This window comes from Haliotis rubra, unplaced genomic scaffold (genome assembly GCF_003918875.1).
Source record: "Haliotis rubra isolate DU_JTF1 unplaced genomic scaffold, ASM391887v1 Scf116, whole genome shotgun sequence".
NCBI lineage: Eukaryota > Metazoa > Mollusca > Gastropoda > Lepetellida > Haliotidae > Haliotis > Haliotis rubra.
The window spans coordinates 171,284-190,504 of NW_025765070.1; the positions used below are offsets into that span (position 1 = coordinate 171,284).

General features: G+C 41.7%; 2 protein-coding genes across 2 annotated transcripts in view; one reads left to right on the plus strand and one right to left on the minus strand.

Moving 5' to 3' along the window:
• The window catches only part of LOC124255986 (centrosomal protein of 128 kDa-like), a 92,512-nt gene extending 87,165 nt beyond the window's left edge, over positions 1-5,347 (plus strand). Inside the window, 1 exon segment of the mRNA XM_046689930.1 lies at positions 2,842-5,347. Within this exon segment, the coding sequence (XP_046545886.1) occupies positions 2,842-3,177 (336 nt within the window). The 3' untranslated portion in view covers positions 3,178-5,347.
• A 3,376-nt stretch (positions 5,348-8,723) lies between these two features.
• Positions 8,724-19,221, minus strand: LOC124256041. Its single transcript, XM_046689971.1, has 2 exons — positions 19,081-19,221; positions 8,724-10,568 (listed from the first exon to the last, which is right to left on the minus strand). The coding sequence occupies exons 1-2, from the start codon at positions 19,102-19,104 to the stop codon at positions 10,152-10,154; spliced, it is 441 nt and encodes a 146-aa protein (XP_046545927.1). The 5' UTR covers positions 19,105-19,221; the 3' UTR covers positions 8,724-10,151.

Sequence of the window (19,221 nt, forward strand, 5' to 3'; positions counted from 1 at the left end):
TTCTTTAAGTTTTCAACAGAAGTCCTCTTCACTGTCAGATTTCTAGAATAAGTTGTGCAGACATAGTGTCCCGCTGACAATGCACTTGTGAAGGAAACATTTCTTCTTTATGTTTTATGTGCCTGTCAACATCTGAAAATTATTTTGTTTAGAACGCTCTGGTAGTTTTTCATTCTGTAGTTATCAAATGGCTTTAGCTTATAGGTATTAAATACTTCGAATGATATTTTCAGCAGATGTTTGTGGGTTTGTTCCTGTAAGTAGGTATAGTGGCATGTAGGACGGGATGTCACCAGCAGCCTGTAGAAAGTGTGGACAGTAGAAGGTAATGGAGATCCACACTCAGCCTGCTGGACGTGCACAGATTCACTCTGTTCCGTCGATGTTAGATACTCTCAGAGCGCCTCCCTCTTCCTAGATATGTTTGTCAAACTGGCTAATGCCTGCTAGAAAGAAAGAAGAAGGCAAAAGACCTGGATGGTTATTCGTCTGTATGTACAGCATCATGGATCCAGTGTCTGGATCCTTGGTGATGTGGAAGAGCTCACATTCATTGACACCATACTGGTACTGCGTGGTCATTGATCCCATGGAAGATGTCACTGACTGATGTCACTAGGTTGGCAGACTGAACAGCTCAGACTTCATGTGTCAACCTGATTAGAAACCTTTGCCATTGACCACTACATCATTACTGTACTGGCTACTGAACAGTTATCACCATATTTTAGCAGTATTTACAAAATTACTCCGCTCGTTCGTTAAATTAATGAAACAGAATTAATTATGATTCTTAATTAGTTATTCACCGATGTGTCCAGCCCGCTTTTGTGTTTTCTCACAACAAACTGTAACAGTTATCGCCATTCAGAATTTCTCATGCCATTCTTGAAATAATATATATTTATATCATAAAGTAACCCTGAATAATTGATTGTGTGACTATTTGAGTGTTTCTTCTACAGTAGACGGATAAGGAATGAAACAATTAATGACTTGTGAACTTGAACTTGCTATTATATAGGTCATGGGACATACTCCCGACTAAGTTAAACAAATTTATAGGATTCATAACTTTATCTTTAATTTTTCTCTTATGTTACTTACCATGAAGAATTTTCTTTTGCTGTCCTTGCTGTTGGTGTCAAATACCGTGGGGAAAAATACCGGAATTGTAATTGACCGGAACTGCGCACATGTGATACTGATGTATTGGTGATAACTGTTACGCAGCTATAACTGTTTGCTAGCCAGTAGGGAAGCCATATATAAGGAGAGGCATGTTAAAACCACTTTTACCAGAGAGGCCAGGGGCGTATCTGAGCCAGTTATGTGTACTCAAAAAGTTTAGAATGCAATTATTATACATACATATCCATGCTTTCAGCATGTTGAAATAAATTCACCTGTAACATTTTTCTTTCAAATTTATCATTTCCTTTATTTAATTTTTTGTTTTTACAAAATGATGTGTAGGCAATTGCCTTTTTTGCCTATATGGCAGCTACGCCCCTGGTGGCCACTGTTTGTCCAAACCTTTACTTTCTTAAAGGTCACATGCAACGTAAAACACAACTTTGCAGATTCTGATACCTTTCGGTATGGACTTACCGAAACAAATCATCAAAAATGCAAATTCAACTTATAAAGTTGAAAAATAACGCGATGAAAAAAAACGCGCGAAATCGGAGTTCAAACGTTTCGGGGGAAAACTGGTTTCAACAGCTGGGCTGCGCTCATAGCACGTGCGCAGTGAAATAGGTTTGTGCAACTTGGAAGCGGGCTGTCCGGTGAATACTCGGTGAAGGCTTTGGTGTGAGCTATTTTCCTAATGTTTTGTTGATATCTCACAGGCGCAAGCTTTTTATATGTTATGACAGTAAATTAACTGTTTATATAATTTCATTTGTCTATTTCACCGCACGTTCTTCTTACCGAGTCACTTTCTCAGTTCGATACTTAAAAGCAATGTCATTATTTAGCGTTGACAGAATTTCTAACTGTGATATAGATATGTTGTTGTCACAGACAAAACTCAATGTCTTGTTTTATTGACACCTGTGTGTCTGCTTGCCTGTCTGCTAATGACAATATGCAATACACAACTGCGATTACTGACTACATGCAATTTGAACTTAACACCAATCAGGTTATACACCATAAACAAAACGCATTGATTTATGGCCCGAGTTCGTTCTCTGTCACATTATGTAATTACACAGACAGGCAGGTGTGATACTTGAACACATGACATGTTATGATGTCTGTTGATTGCAAAATGTTATACACAAAAAAATGAGCATGTATTTACAAAACCCAACATCTCTGGATATACACACACAATGAGCCGTGAGTGCATCTGCAAATGAACCAGCGGTTACACTTGAGTGCACACCCACCCGCTATGACTGGGTGCGGTATCCCGGCTGCTTCGTTTCTTGGGAACTAAACGCAAGTACACAATATTGCACTTTTGATTTGCGATTGTACGCTTATAATTTTGTTTATATGTTTTTTCATAACCAGCAATGTATATTATATGTTATGAATAAGTGATAATTGTGTTTTAATTATGTTTGATTTTTTGGTTGCATGTGACCTTTAAGTAAGTCAAGAAATTCTTATGGACAGGACAGGAAAATATATACTGTTGACTTGTGGATTGTGCAAGTGAGGTGGGTAACCACTGGACTTCTTTGGACCATAGACTGCATGGCAGACACCTGTTTATAGGTCTAAAAGTTCTCAACAAGGCTGGGAAATAAGAATTATGAACAGTGAAAAGTATGCTTATGTCATCAGTTGTGTATTACAGTAAACAGCATGTATTCTCTTCTCCAGTGTGGTAATCTCAGGCCTACATCCATCTTGAGGTCTTCCACACCCAGTGGGTCACCCAAGAAAAAGAATCATGTCCGCATTCTTGACAGTCCTCCTACATTAGATCGTCCTTCAAGATCTAGATCACCCTCAAGGACACGTTCAAGATCATCATCCAGGTCACCACGAAGGTCAACTTCACGCTCACCTCACAGGTCTTCATCTCGTTCCCCAATACCTACAATGGCTGGCCAAGTTGGTAAGACTCCCCCACCATTGTCTATGTCTGATGAAGAATTCCGGAAACGCTTTCTCCCACAGACCCCTAAGACTAGTGGTGATGATTTGATGACATAACAAGTTCTGGTAGTCATCAAATGTAAATCTCCTAGTTTCCAGCATTATGTACAGAAACTGCCATGTGTGTTTCATAAGACACTGGCAGACACACCAGTCATACTAACGAGTGTATGTTTCTACCAGCATATTTACAGCTGAGAATGAAGGTCTTTTTCTGGTCAGTACTGTATTTGTTGTCTATAAAGTTTCATCAAGTTTTGTTCTGGATCTTTTAGCTTTTTATCAAATGCCATGAAATTTAAGATTATTATGAAGATATACATATGGAATATTATGTTCTTTTATTATTGGAAGTCCTCCTAAAGTCAAATGGTTTTTCTTTTACTGAAGGCAGATTTTATAAGTTTGAAAACACTGAATCATATAGGTTTTGACATATTTCTTATTCCAAGAAATGTGATTTTTAAAGTGTATTTCTATCATTGTTTTAGTCTCTGTTTCAGTGCATAAAAGGAAGTGACAGGGACAGGTGTTTGTAAACTGTAACAATACTAGACACTAGTGATGTGCAGGTGCCCTGCATCCTGGTCCAGCTGCCTCAACAGGCACGCCGCCATAGTCTGTGATGTGCTGTACTTTTAGCAGTATTATTTTATTATTTATTATGTATATATACATCTAGAACAGTCCATTTAGAAGAACCTATTTACACACCTATTTATTGTATATACACAGTGTTATGTGATTTTTATATACTAAGTAATATTGCTGATAAAATGTGAACAGTTAACTGCCTGGTGGCCATTCAGGTTGATAGTTATTGATGCTAGCGGCAGTACAGTTCCATGTTATATATTGACTCTAAGCATCTTGTTCATTCTGTTTATGTCTTTACCCTCTATGCTTCATTCCTGGGATATGTTTGGGTCAGGTGCTTGCATTGCTTGCTGGTGTTACCACCCACCATGTGCTTACATAAGTCACTATTTACTATATCTTGCCTCACAAGATATTATGCATTGTGGAGAGTGGTGATCTGTCACACTGTGCTCCCACTGCTCCCACTGAAGGCCTTCGAGAGAAACTGTCACTACTATCAGTTTCCACCCAGGTTACATGACCAGCCAGTGGTTACAACCTGTGAACCATGCTTCAGAAGGCAGGTCCAGTTTCTTGAAGCAGTGAAGAGAGGCACTTAGTGTGAAACAAGTATTAGCCTTCACAAACCTACTATGATACCTCTTAATGAAATGTGTAGTGGAAAGTTAAATTGTAAAGTGATGTTTCTTTGGCATTCAATGAAACTTAATTTCTCCAACTTTGCCCTAAATTGGCTTTTGACTCTGAAGGACACATATGACAATTTTGACAAACCCTTGATGTTCGATGGACTGCCTTCTTTCTAAGATGTGAGAATAACTTTGTGTGTATCAATTGCTGATAAAATAGTGTTTGTAACTAGACAAGTATATGGTAATGTATTGCTCAGATGTTAAGGTGGGTTCATTAAAATGAGAGCTGTGCAAGTATGATGTCAATGATATTTAAGTGGTATAATCCATTGATGATATGAGATACCACAGTAATATGTTCCAACGATGTCATAAGATACCACAGTAATATGTGTTTACGATGTCATAAGATACAACAGTAATATGTTTCAATGATTTCATAAGATACTGCAGTACTATGTTTAAACAATGTCATGAGATACTACAGTTTCAGTCATGTCATGAGATTCTATGGGACTGTTTCGATGATGTCATATGAGGTAATACAAAGATCTGTTTTAATGATGCGATGTAAGGTTTTACTGTAGTGCTTCAGTGGTGGCATGACATATAGCAGTCATGATGTCATGGGATACTGCAGAAATATATGACTGATGTCATGTAGGTTAACATTATTCCCCGGTTTCGAATCCCCACATGGGTACAATGTGTGAAGCCCATTTCTGGTGTCCCCTGCTGTGATGTTGCTGGAATATTGCTAAAAGCGGCGTAAAACCAAACTCAGTCAGTAACATTATTCCAGTGATGACGTGATGTTTTAAGGAAACATTGGTTTAACTACTGTACTGTCAGCCACCTTCAGGTAGATCTTATATAGAAGCCTGCGGTGGCCAGGGGAAGTTGTGTTCTCAAACACAGGATACTTTTGCAACAGTCCAAGTGCCTCACATGTTGGTCTTTGTATAAATATAAAATAAAATATATCTTTTGTATTATTCTTGACTGTTGCTTCTAATAGATTTCAGTGTGTCATCATTTTTGTCTCTAGATTTTGCACAAACAACAAAGGTGTCGTTGCAAACCAATGTAATGCACAGTCACAAGGTGTCATGTACTGACATATGTTCAGAAACAGGTGTCATGTACAGATATACTAACAAATACATGGATGTGCTTGGAATCAGGTGTCATGTAAAGTGAAATGCTTACACAGGTGTCATGTACAGTGAAATGCTTACACAGGTTTCATGTACAATGACATGCTTACACAGGTGTCATGATACTGGGACATGCTTACACAGGTGTCATGTACAGTGAAATGCTTACACAGGTTTCATGTACAATGACATGCTTACACAGGTGTCATGATACTGGGACATGCTAACACAGGTGTCATGTACAGTGAAATGCTAACACTGAACACAGGTGTCATGTACTGGGACATGCTAACACATGTGTCATGTACTGGGACATGCTTACACAGGTGTCATGTACTGGGACATGCTAACACAGTTGTCATATACTGGGACATGCTTACACAGGTGTCATGTTCTGGGACATGCTTACACATGTGTCATGTTCTGGGACGTGCTTACACAGGTGTTATGTACTGGGACATGCTTACACATATGTGCCATGTAATGAGACACAGGTGTCTTGTACAGAGATTTGTTGACACCTTGGTGTAACTTACAGTGTTGTCTTACCTGTGTCATGAACAGAGATATGTGTTCACGCAGGTGTTGTGTGCAGTGATGTGTACACGCAGGTGTCATGTTCAGACACATTTTTACACATAAGTGCCTTGTACAGAGACATACTTACACAAAGGTGTTATTCACTTAATTGTCAAGATGTACAATGTTGAGAAATGTGCTTGTTAATAGACGCCCATATGTGATACAAATGACTATGAAAAAGAAAAGACAAAACATAGTACTGTTTTCCTTTGAAGGATTTTGGCTTCAACTGGGCGTTCTACTTTTACTTGTTTATGTTTCATGTTAGAATTAGTTTCCATGGGGGCTGACGGACATTAAATGACAGGCAATTCATCAGCTTGGATGCAAATAGAGTGTACGTACCAGAAATAAGTCACGGTTGAGATACATAAGTAGATGACTCAGAGAGTACTATAGACAAACATTGCTTAAATGTGCTGAATTATGAATAACTTGATATATACCTTGAGGTAAATGAATATCAATTAAATGGTCAAAATATGGTAGACGATTTATGAAGACTAACAGGAAACAAAGCTTGAACTGACAATGGGCTTTAAAATGCAATGTGACTGTCTTTGCATGTCCCACACGGATACTGGTTGATGTTGTTCAACTGCAAAAGGGATTCTGGTGAAGGTGAAGGTTGTGATATGACAGCAGGGATTGTGGTGTTGGTGGAGGTTGTGATATGACAGCAGGGATTGTGGTGTTGGTGGAGGTTGTGATATGACAGCAGGGATTGTGGTGTTGGTGGAGGTTGTGATATGACAGCAGGGATTGTGGTGTTGGTGGAGGTTGTGATATGACAGCAGGGATTGTGGTGTTGGTGGAGGTTGTGATATGACAGCAGGGATTGTGGTGTAGGTGGAGGTTGTGATATGACAGCAGGGATTGTGGTGTTGGTGGAGGTTGTGATATGACAGCAGGGATTGTGGTGTAGGTGGAGGTTGTGATATGACAGCAGGGATTGTGGTGTTGGTGGAGGTTGTGATATGACAGCAGGGATTGTGGTGTTGGTGGAGGTTGTGATATGACAGCAGGGATTGTGGTGTTGGTGGAGGTTGTGATATGACAGCAGGGATTGTGGTGTTGGTGGAGGTTGTGATATGACAGCAGGGATTGTGGTGTTGGTGGAGGTTGTGATATGACAGCAGGGATTGTGGTGTTGGTGGAGGTTGTGATATGACAGCAGGGATTGTGGTGTTGGTGGAGGTTGTGATATGACAGCAGGGATTGTGGTGTTGGTGGAGGTTGTGACATGACAGCAGGGATTGTGGTGTTGGTGGAGGTTGTGATATGACAGCAGGGATTGTGGTGTTGGTGGAGGTTGTGATATGACAGCAGGGATTGTGGTGTTGGTGGAGGTTGTGATATGACAGCAGGGATTGTGGTGTTGGTGGAGGTTGTGATATGACAGCAGGGATTGTGGTGTTGGTGGAGGTTGTGACATGACAGCAGGGATTGTGGTGTTGGTGGAGGTTGTGATATGACAGCAGGGATTGTGGTGTAGGTGGAGGTTGTGATATGACAGCAGGGATTGTGGTGTTGGTGGAGGTTGTGATATGACAGCAGGGATTGTGGTGTGTTGGTGGAGGTTGTGACATGACAGCAGGGATTGTGGTGTTGGTGGAGGTTGTGATATGACAGCAGGGATTGTGGTGTTGGTGGAGGTTGTGATATGACAGCAGGGATTGTGGTGTTGGTGGAGGTTGTGATATGACAGCAGGGATTGTGGTGTTGGTGGAGGTTGTGATATGACAGCAGGGATTGTGGTGTTGGTGGAGGTTGTGATATGACAGCAGGGATTGTGGTGTTGGTGGAGGTTGTGATATGACAGCAGGGATTGTGGTGTTGGTGGAGGTTGTGATATGACAGCAGGGATTGTGGTGTTGGTGGAGGTTGTGATATGACAGCAGGGATTGTGGTGTTGGTGGAGGTTGTGATATGACAGCAGGGATTGTGGTGTTGGTGGAGGTTGTGATATGACAGCAGGGATTGTGGTGTTGGTGGAGGTTGTGATATGACAGCAGGGATTGTGGTGTTGGTGGAGGTTGTGATATGACAGCAGGGATTGTGGTGTTGGTGGAGGTTGTGATATGACAGCAGGGATTGTGGTGTTGGTGGAGGTTGTGATATGACAGCAGGGATTGTGGTGTTGGTGGAGGTTGTGATATGACAGCAGGGATTGTGGTGTTGGTGGAGGTTGTGATATGACAGCAGGGATTGTGGTGTTGGTGGAGGTTGTGATATGACAGCAGGGATTGTGGTGTTGGTGGAGGTTGTGATATGACAGCAGGGATTGTGGTGTTGGTGGAGGTTGTGATATGACAGCAGGGATTGTGGTGTTGGTGGATTTATTCTTATCTTGCATTAATGTCTAGTTACAGGTTACTGTTCTTGTATATGTGTGTAATTATGATGTTCAAAGAAAGGTGTAGAAATACTCGGCATTAAAGCTCAGGAGGGAGGCCTCAGTATCCATCACTGGTATTCTAGCATGAGAAAATACCAAGTTCGTATTTGAAAAGTGAATATCATAAAAATACATCCAGTTTTGTCCCTGATAACAGTTAACAATACATCAGTATCTTGTGTTCGTGTATTCCTTGGTGTGGCCCAACCAATATCACAGTGGCAACTCAGAAAGTGAAAAGTGAAAACTTTATTCATAAATATTTTTACATTCAGTACTGGCTTTGGTTATTTTAGACATGTTATATGTACAGACGTTAGTATAAAATACATTGTTTAATATCGGTACACACACAAACAGGTAGGACATATATTTTACAAAGAGCACTTGGTTCATAAATAATTGCACTTCCACAAGACTTCATCCAGCTAAAACTAACCTATATCAAAGGATAAACGGTCGCAGAGATTGTTTCCCTTTGACTGTGGAGACTGGGAGGGACCATAAGTGAAACATCCCACATTATAATAATCTAGACTTTGGCAGGCGAAGCATGCTGCAAGGTGTATACTGTCGTCCCTGTCAGTACCTTTTCAAGGGGATGAAAGGATATTGTTGAGGTAATTGATGTTTCACCACTACTTCTCTTGACACATATCTGGAAGTGCTAGAGACTGTCATGAACCTACGTGGCAGGGGTGTGTTCACGTGTTGATGAGTGGACTGGCCGAGATGTAAGTAATAGGGAGTAGTCAGCTCAACTCCGAGCGGAAGGGTCATTAAGACTATGGTAGTTAATCTGATGCCATAGTATATGCACACACCTGTGATCCAGCAGAACATGGAACTCAACACACACACTCACCAAGTACTCAAGTACTAACCAGGAGTATACCTGTCTTCTTTTGTATTCTTGTAATGGCGTATTTTAAGCATTAAAACAGTGGTACGGACAAGGACTCGCGTACAATGATTGTTGATAAGGACCTTCAAAACTTGAAATGAAATGTTGATTTTAAACGGGATGTTAACTTTGTTACTTCTCTGTCACTTGGGGGGTGGGGTGTGGAAAACGTTCACCAAAGAGAGTCATAGAATCCTTAACAGAACACATCTGATAACACACAGAGAAGACTTCCTACAGACACACGTAGAAGTCACACTGTAACTAAAAATGTTATGGAACAGAAACAAAGCCTGCAAATAGCGTGTAACACTTGAATATGTGGGGATGTTATCATATACCATATAAAAAAGTTTAATCTTGTCTAGGTGTGCTTTTCTTGTAAAACAATAAGGATACGGTGTTACAGTGACGGACGCACTACAGCTATGGTACATGAAGTAACGCGCACTGAGCTACACAGTTAGGTCACAGGTCTCTGCGCTGTTTACATGCGATATTGCTTTAGGTCCAGGTGTTACATTTGTTAGAGAGTACTGGTCAGTAGTTGGTTAGGACAACACGATCTTCATGTGGTGCGGCGGCGATGGCGGCGGCTACATCTCCGGAATGGTGGACACCGATCGGGGGCAGGGCGACACGTCATTTTGACGCTTGACACAATGTCATAACTGTAGCGTCACGTGATGACCACGATACGATCCACATTTCACGACAGACAATGGTAACGTTAGGTTGACTGCGGCCGATGTGTTCACCTACGCAGGGCATTTGTAAGTAGGGCAGTTCTGTGAACCATACCGACACGATTTGACCTCATCCACTTTCAAAGTCTTCAATGCGCCCGAGCTGCAGTCCCGAATACACGTTGCATACTTGTAGGCCATATATCGGTCGTGGACCTCCATCATTATGTCAGCCATTTTTTCCAGTTCAGGTTCCTTTACTTCGTATGATTTGTAAGGGATACCGGTACCATTAAGACCGTACCCCAAACAGCACAGGAACATGACGTTGGCTTGGTCCACTACTGTTCCCTTGTCATAATGTCTCAATAAACCTTCACAGTGGTCGATGACCTTCTGTCCCTGGCACAGCTGTGTGCATGTCCCAAACACATCATCAGTGGGGGATGTTAGAGAAAACGCTTCCAGGTACAACAGCAAGGGGCAGATCTGCAATTGGATACATCAAGAGTTACAACAATGGCAACAGCCATACAACAATTACACATATATAGCCTAGACAAAGACTTGTGGAATATGGTTCCCCCCTAATGCTGAGATATGCTTTGTTTGTTGATTCACGCCGCACTCAGAAATATTCCAGCTAGATATGGCGACGGTCTGTAAATAGTTGAGTCAAGGCAATCCAGCGATCAACAGCATGAACATCTACGCAGTTGGGATGACACATGAATCAGGTCAGCAAGACTTGACTATCCGAACCCTTTAAGTCGCCTCTTATGACAAGCATGGGCTGCTGGGCACAACTTGTAACCCGGGTCTTTGAGGGGTACGACAAGCATGGGCTGCTGGGCACAACTTGTAACCCGGGTCTTTGAGGGGTAGGCCTACGACAAGCAAGGGCTGCTGGGCACAACTTGTAACCCGGGTCTTTGAGGGGTAGGCCTACGACAAGCAAGGGCTGCTGGGCACCAATTCTAACCCGGACCTTCAGCAGTGGTGACACATGTACTTCCACTGGTGCTATCTACACAAACATACCAACATACAGGAGGATAGATGTGAACCACGTGAACTGTGACAAACATCTTCAGTAACGAACCACGTGAAGTTACTTGGTTGAACTGTAAACAAACAATATTTAAACACTTCCTGTTTTGCTTTCCCACAGAGGTGCAACAACCATGTTGCAAAAGTCACAAGTGCCTATAGAGATGTTTTCAACTTTTGTAGGGATCGTCTTTTGCAGTAATCCATCTACATCGATATTTGGTATCCGAGATTAGTGCTTTTGATACCTAGTCTCAATTATGTGTCCCCCCATGGACAATTCTTCCATGGTCGCATATAGACATCAGCTGGTAAACACTGACAGTAGGCCTGAAAATATCCCAACGGATACCAGTAGCATCCTTTGGCTTTATCCTGTTTTGAACTATGCCCATTTTATTATATATATACTACAAACAAAAAGTATGAGAACACCCTAACATTTGATGGTCAGATATAAACTTCAACGTGGTGAGGTCATTTATACTCAAAGGTAAATGCAACTTTTTATGTGCTTAAAGGGCACTTTAAACGACATGTTGGAACATGCAGTGAATCAACTGATTCAATATTCGTTGAGTTTGAGTGAAATCAAACATTGTCAAAAACGGCGAAAAACAAGGGTGCTGAAACACACCAACACCATGTTTGATTCAAACGCCCAAACACAACAGCCTAGTGCACGTGGAGGACAGCGAGGGATATACCGATATTTAGGCACGAGTGTCGTAAACATAGAATGATATGGGGACGAATATAATATTCTGTTTATTACCGAAGTCAAATTGAGGAAAATAAACCCAAACCTACTTTCAAACATAGGCTGGCTACCCGCCGTCGCCGCATGTAGAACGCAAAGTCACAGAAGTAACGTGACGTCATAGCCTTGTTCATGACGTCACGTCACCATGACAAAGTGATATTTTGCCCTAGGGCATCGTATGAAAAATATGAACCCCGATATGTTCGCCCTCGTAGGTAATAAAACAACTAACTGACGCCTGAAAACATGTTCCTACATTCGATTGTCCTTGGTCGATTTGGTTTCCATGGAGCGAGGTGCTATAAGTCATAGTCAAGCTATGATGTATAGGACGGGCTTCAAGGCGCAATAACACATTGCCTAAGGCCAAACGGTTTCTGTTGATACATCTGTTGCATAATGTATACGTTGGCCAGTCCTATGTACACAAGTCAGAATAACGGAATATTGTTTAAGCAAATATATGTACGCCAACTTCCGACTGTGGGCCTCAAGGATCCCAGTATTATCTGTGTGCAAGGCAACCTGCACGTCCACACACGCGCTTCACTTCTTAGGATTTAATCCATCACCACTTGCTGTCAAGAATACAAGGTGTTGTCATCGCAACACGGGCCATCACGTGTCAGCCCTTGTAGGCACGGAACCCGTTTTGCCTGGGCAACCGTTTGAAAATTGATATTATTTGAAATAGCGTTTACAGTGTCCCGTGTTCACGTGCAGCCGCAATCACAGAAAGACAATCTATTTACTGTACTGGAAAGTCCATATGCCAATACTTATCTAGGCTGTGTAACAGGTCCATGTACATTCCTGGATACGTGCCCAGCTGAATTACTTATAATTAATTTACAATCACACTGCTATCACTTGATGTAAACACATATATGAAACATATTATTATCAAACACGACATACCTCGACAGTAAATGTAGATATATGATACTATAATAGAATTAGCTTGTCCGGAAGTGGACAGGGTGTGATATTTTCTAATCTGTCTGTGTACAGGGGGTATAAAACAACCAGGTCTGTCTCTGTACAGGGGGTATAAAACGACCAGGTGTGTCTGTGTACAAGGTGTATAAAAAAAAAGGTGTGTCTGTGTACAAGGTGTATAAAACAACCTGGTCTGTCTGTGTACAGGGGGTATAAAACAACCAAGACCGTCTCTGTACAAAGAGTATAAAACAACCAGGTGTGTCTATGTACAAGGGGTATAAAAGAACCGGATGTGTCTGTGTACAAGGGGTATAAAACAACTAGGTCTGTCTGTGTACAAGGGGTATAAAACAACCAGGTGTGTCTGTGTACAAGGGATATAAAACAACCAGATGTGTCTGTGTACAAGGGGTATAAAACAACCAGGTGTGTCTGTGTTCAAGGGGTATAAAACAACCAGGTGTGTCTGTGTACAAGGGTTTTAAAACAACCAGGTCTGTCTGTGTACAAGGGGTATAAAACAACCAGGTGTGTCTGTGTTCAAGGGGTATAAAACAACCAGGTGTGTCTGTGTACAAGGGGTATAAAACAACCAGGTGTGTCTGTGTTCAAGGGGTATAAAACAACCAGGTGTGTCTGTGTACAGTGGGTATAACACAACCAGGTCTGTCTGTGTACAAGGGTTTTAAAACAACCATGTGTGTCTGTGTACAAGGGGTATAACACAACCAGGTGTGTCTGTGTACAAGGGGTATAACACAACCAGGTGTGTCTGTGTACAAGGGGTATAACACAACCAGGTCTGTCTGTGTACAAGGGATATAAAACAACCAGGTGTGTCTGTGTGCTAGGGGTATAAAACAACCAGATGTGTCTGTGTACAAGGGGTATAACACAACCAGATGTGTCTGTGTGCTAGGGGTATAAAACAACCAGATGTGTCTGTGTACAAGGGATATAAAACAACCAGATGTGTCTGTGTACAAGGGGTATAAAACAACCAGATGTGTCTGTGTACAGTGGGTATAAAACGACCAGGTCTGTCTGTGTACAAGGGTTTTAAAACAACCATGTGTGTCTGTGTACAAGGGGTATAACACAACCAGGTCTGTCTGTGTACAAGGGGTATAAAACAACCAGGTGTGTCTGTGTGCTAGGGGTATAAAACAACCAGGTGTGTCTGTGTACAGTGGGTATAAAACGACCAGGTGTGTCTGTGTACAAGGGTTTTAAAACAACCAGGTGTGTCTGTGTGCTAGGGGTATAAAACAACCAGGTGTGTCTGTGTACAGTGGGTATAAAACAACCAGGTCTGTCTGTGTACAAGGGGTATAACACAATATGTGGGTCAGGGGGTAGAAAACGACCAGCCAAATTTACAGTTTTATAAAGCAATGCCCATAGTAAAAGAAGCAAAGTTCCGGCAAAATGGAAATAGCGTTCTGAATAGATCATACATTTCCAAGATTATGTGATGTTTACGAAAGGCTAATTCTGATTGTACATGAGTGGTACACGGTGTACCAATCCCACTTTTCTTGATGAGAATCCCAGTTTCTATCTGACATGAGCCAGTTTCACTTGGACACACGTCTGAATACTGCATATAGTAAAGTTTATATTTACTGTGGAAGCCCTCTAAACCGGCATTCGTTGATCCCTCGTATAAACACACATAAACTACCATTAAAACAAGTCAACGTCTATGTTATGAATATATCAATAAATGCGTGTGCCAGGTGACACTATATCTGTTTATAGATACATCATATTGCCTTAACACTACATGGCCAGGAACCAGAAGAATAGGCCGAATTGCCTGTGGCCTGATTCATGGCTGCATATCCAATGGTTTAAAATCCAAATAGTTTGTTATCTTTCCTGACGTGAGAGTTAGCGTAATGGATGACCGTTACTTCAAGGAAACAGGTATCAACAATGATGTTGGCTAAGGTTGAAGTGGCCGCGTCATGGAGTACTGTCACGAGATATAGATCATGGCGGAAGTATCTCTGGTAGTGCGGCTTGACCCACTTTTCTCTCAGGCTGAGGGCCGTGCGTTGATCACACTGACAACTGACGATATGTTTCTTCAAGTCTAATCAAGTATTACCATGGGCAGTGGACAGTCAATGTGAAAGGCCTTGCACGAAAATGTTCCATATTTTCGAATCTACCTAATGGCCTTATGTCTGGATGCTTTGCCCATCTTAATCTATTGAGAGACCATCTGATCTTGTACAGTATTTCAAATGTGGACTATCACTCCCATGCATGGCTAACTTGGTCTTCGGAATAGAAACCTGTTTTCTTTATGACTGGTTACAGCATGCATCTGAACACACCATCAGTATCTCAGTAGCCTGTCGCCATTAATCATTGCAGAATCCCATGCACCACACGACGGAATCCCGCAATCCTTCCGACATTATATGACCGAGGTTGTAAATGTCCCATTAATGTACATTGTTAGGTGGTATTAAATAGACATCTTTGCCCCATGTGATGTAATCCCGCGGACAGTTTGGACATAGAACGTAGCCCCTCAATGTCCAGCCAACTTCTACCCCCACACCTACGTCCGACTGTAGCCCCAACCCACTAGACGGGCGCAGCGGGAGTTAGTGTCATGTGGACTGAAATCAGTTATATGTTGGAAGTTGATGCCTGAAATCTATGTAATGTTGAGAATGTGGTGTAACAGGTGTTCCCTTGGCGTTACGCATTACTTACCTTGGTAAAATGCCTCATCTCAGTAATGACATTGTGAAACTAGTTGTACCATTTGTGTGTCTCTCCTTGGATATTTACGCGGTAAAGATAGTCATCATACCAAAGAAAACTTTGTATTGGCCCTGTGGTGTCACTCACCTATGTATTGGCCCTGTGGTGTCACTAACCTATGTATTGGCCCTGTGGTGTCACTCACCTATGTATTGGCCCTGTGGTGTCACTAACCTATGTATTGGCCCAGTGGTGTCACTAACCTATGTATTGGCCCAGTGGTGTCACTAACCTTTGTATTGGCCCTGTGGTGTCACTCACCTATGTATTGGCCCTGTGGTGTCACTCACCTATGTATTGGCCCTGTGGTGTCACTAACCTATGTATTGGCCCAGTGGTGTCACTAACCTATGTATTGGCCCAGTGGTGTCACTAACCTTTGTATTGGCCCAGTGGTGTCACTAACCTATGTCCACTATTATTTTCCCCAGGAAGTTGAGCGTGATTAAACCCCTGATGAACAGAGTATGGATTCAGAGACTTACGCGAAAATGAGAAGGTGTTCCAGCAGTTGATTGGATTAGGGTTTCAATAGAATGGGGAAGCCGCTTAACTACACAATGGGTAATGTCAGAGGTAAAACGGTAACAGGTGGGGCCTGTACTATAAGCAAAAGGATCATCAATTGCTTGATAAAACCTATAGCCAAACGTCGCTTCTATTGTAATAAAGAAGTTGTTCATCTATACATCTTATCCTTCCTTAGCACTCCAACTTCTAGGTGCTCTCAAAGACATATTATGTTCCTTATTTCATTAGACAGTTTCCTGGTTAGGATATATGTTGGTGTTGGAGGGACGGGACACCCCTCGTACATCGATATGTTGTTCACACAACATACAATGAGTTCAGGCCAGAGTCGTGTAATAGCACACCGAAACGCACATACATACACACATGTGCACGTGAACGGATTCACACGCACTTGCACGCGCACACACATACACATACATAACCCACAAACGCACGCATACAACACACACAAACGCACATATACACACATCAAACGCGCGCACACCACCGCACATATCTAAACAACTCCCCACATTAGTTGATCAGTTTGTGCACCATCATTTCCACAACCAAAATATACCCTCATTCAAAGTGGCTGGTTGCATGGAGGTGACAAATGTGTCAGTAATTACTTGATTCTTTTCTGAATATGCCTCAGATTTAGACTCACGCTCACAGGTAGTCCAAGAATCTCTCATGTCCTTACCACAGAGACATGTAGGGGAACCACCATAGGCTTGACGCCACGACACTATGCCAACATGATAACAAAATGTTAAACATTTGGAGTATGTCCTATATTGTCAGAAAGTAAGGTTTTCGTGTAAGAGTCCGAATCATAACGCCACAGGGAGTGGCGGAGGTGGAAATAACGGCCACTGCTTCTAATGTTTTGTGGGGCGGTGGGGTAGCCGTTCGCACAGGGGAATTCAGTATGATGATTTATGTCTCTCCAAGAGCCCTATGGATGGGTATATTATCAAAGAATGATTTGCCTAAGTTTAACAGCTCGACTGTTGATGTAAACGTCTGTTTACTATCGATATTGAACTCTGTATTTACTATTGTTGTGAAGCTCCGCGTTGACTGTTGATATAAGCCTGTGTGTTCGAGACTGTATGCTAGTTAATGAAGATTACGTCTCGTGTTGCACTCCTCCAGGGCTTACGCCTTTAGCATACTTTACTCACTAACCGATATCATAAACACATTAGAATTATGTTCACTCAATGTTATATCAATTATGCAGTGTATGTTCCATATACACGTGACACCGCCACACAAACACGCGCTCGACACACACTGGTAACAGTTGCTGCGTTTTATAATTTCCACATTCATCCTGCACAGTCATCAATACGTCGCTCAACTCACTACTGCAGGTAACATACAACGCCAACATCTCTCACTGTCCTCAAGCCTAGGTAGTCAGCATTTTCGATGGTAACTAATAAGGTAGCATATCTCTACGTGTGGACCTGGCGTAACTAATAAGGTAGCATATCTCTACGTATGGACCTGGCGTAACTAATAAGGTAGCATATCTCTACGTATGGACCTGGCGTAACTAATAAGGTAGCATATCTCTACGTATGGACCTGGCGTAACTAATAAGATAGCATATCTCGAGGTAAGTACTTGGTGTAACTAATAAGGTAGCATATCTCTACGTATGGACCTGGCGTAACTAATAAGGTAGCATATCTCTACGTGTGGACCTGGCGTAACTAATAAGATAGCATATCTCTAGGTTTGGACCTGGCGTAACTAATAAGGTAGCATATCTCTACGTATGGACCTGTCGTAACTAATAAGGTAGCATATCTCGAGGTATGGACCTGGCGTAACTAATAAGGTAGCATATCTCTACGTATGGACCTGGCGTAACTAATAAGGTAGCATATATCGAGGTAAGTACTTGGTTTAACTAATAAGATAGCATATCTCTAGGTATGGACCTGGTGTAACTAATAAGGTAGCATATCTCTAGGTATGTACCCGGTGTAACTAATACGGTAGCATATCTCTAGGTAAGTACTTGGTGTAACTAATAAGATAGCATATCTCGAGGTAAGTACTTGGTGTAACTAATAAGGTAGCATATATCTAGGTATGTACCTGGTGTAACTAATACGGTGGCATATCTCTAGGTATGGACCTGGCGTAACTAATAAGGTAGCATATCTCGAGGTAAGTACTTGGTGTAACTAATAAGGTAGCATATCTCTAGGTAAGTACTTGGTGTAACTAATAAGATAGCATATCTCGAGGTAAGTACTTGGTGTAACTAATAAGGTAGCATATCTCTAGGTATGTACCTGGTGTAACTAATACGGTGGCATATCTCTAGGTATGGACCTGGCGTAACTAATAAGGTAGCATATCTCGAGGTAAGTACTTGGTGTAACTAATAAGGTAGCATATCTCTAGGTAAGTACTTGGTGTAACTAATAAGGTAGCATATCTCTAGGTAAGTACTTGATGTAACTAATAAGGTAGCATATCTCTAGGTAAGTACTTGGTGTAACTAATAAGGTAGCATATCCCGAGGTAAGTACTTGGTGTAACTAATCAGGTAGCATATCTCTACGTATGGACATGTCGTAACTAATAAGGTAGCATATCCTTAGGTATGGACCTGGCGTAACTAATAGGTACCATATTCCTTGGAGTCGAAAACACACGCAAAGCTTTAAAATGAGCATATGTATATATAATATCGTATATTTAGCGTGTCTGTGTGTGTTTTATGACTTTACTAATTTAGAAAGTTTTCAGTGTGTAAATAAAGGCGAATCTGCTAAATGAGAGCAATGCGTATAACTGGATTTGGAAAGTGAACCTGGTATAACTTGTACTACAGAATATTTCTGGATAGTTCCGTCAGACATACGTACGTCAACGACATGTAATATGGTACATTGTGAAGAAATACGTAATCATGCTCACCAGAATCAGTTTGGGTATTTCCATAGTCACAGCGAAACACACTAGTGAAATGTAGGCAGCTTGGTAGTCCTCAGATGATGAGCACGCTGATTACTCCAGTTGAATGAGTTTTAGTTCGCGCCTGGCGACTTTCGCTTTTTA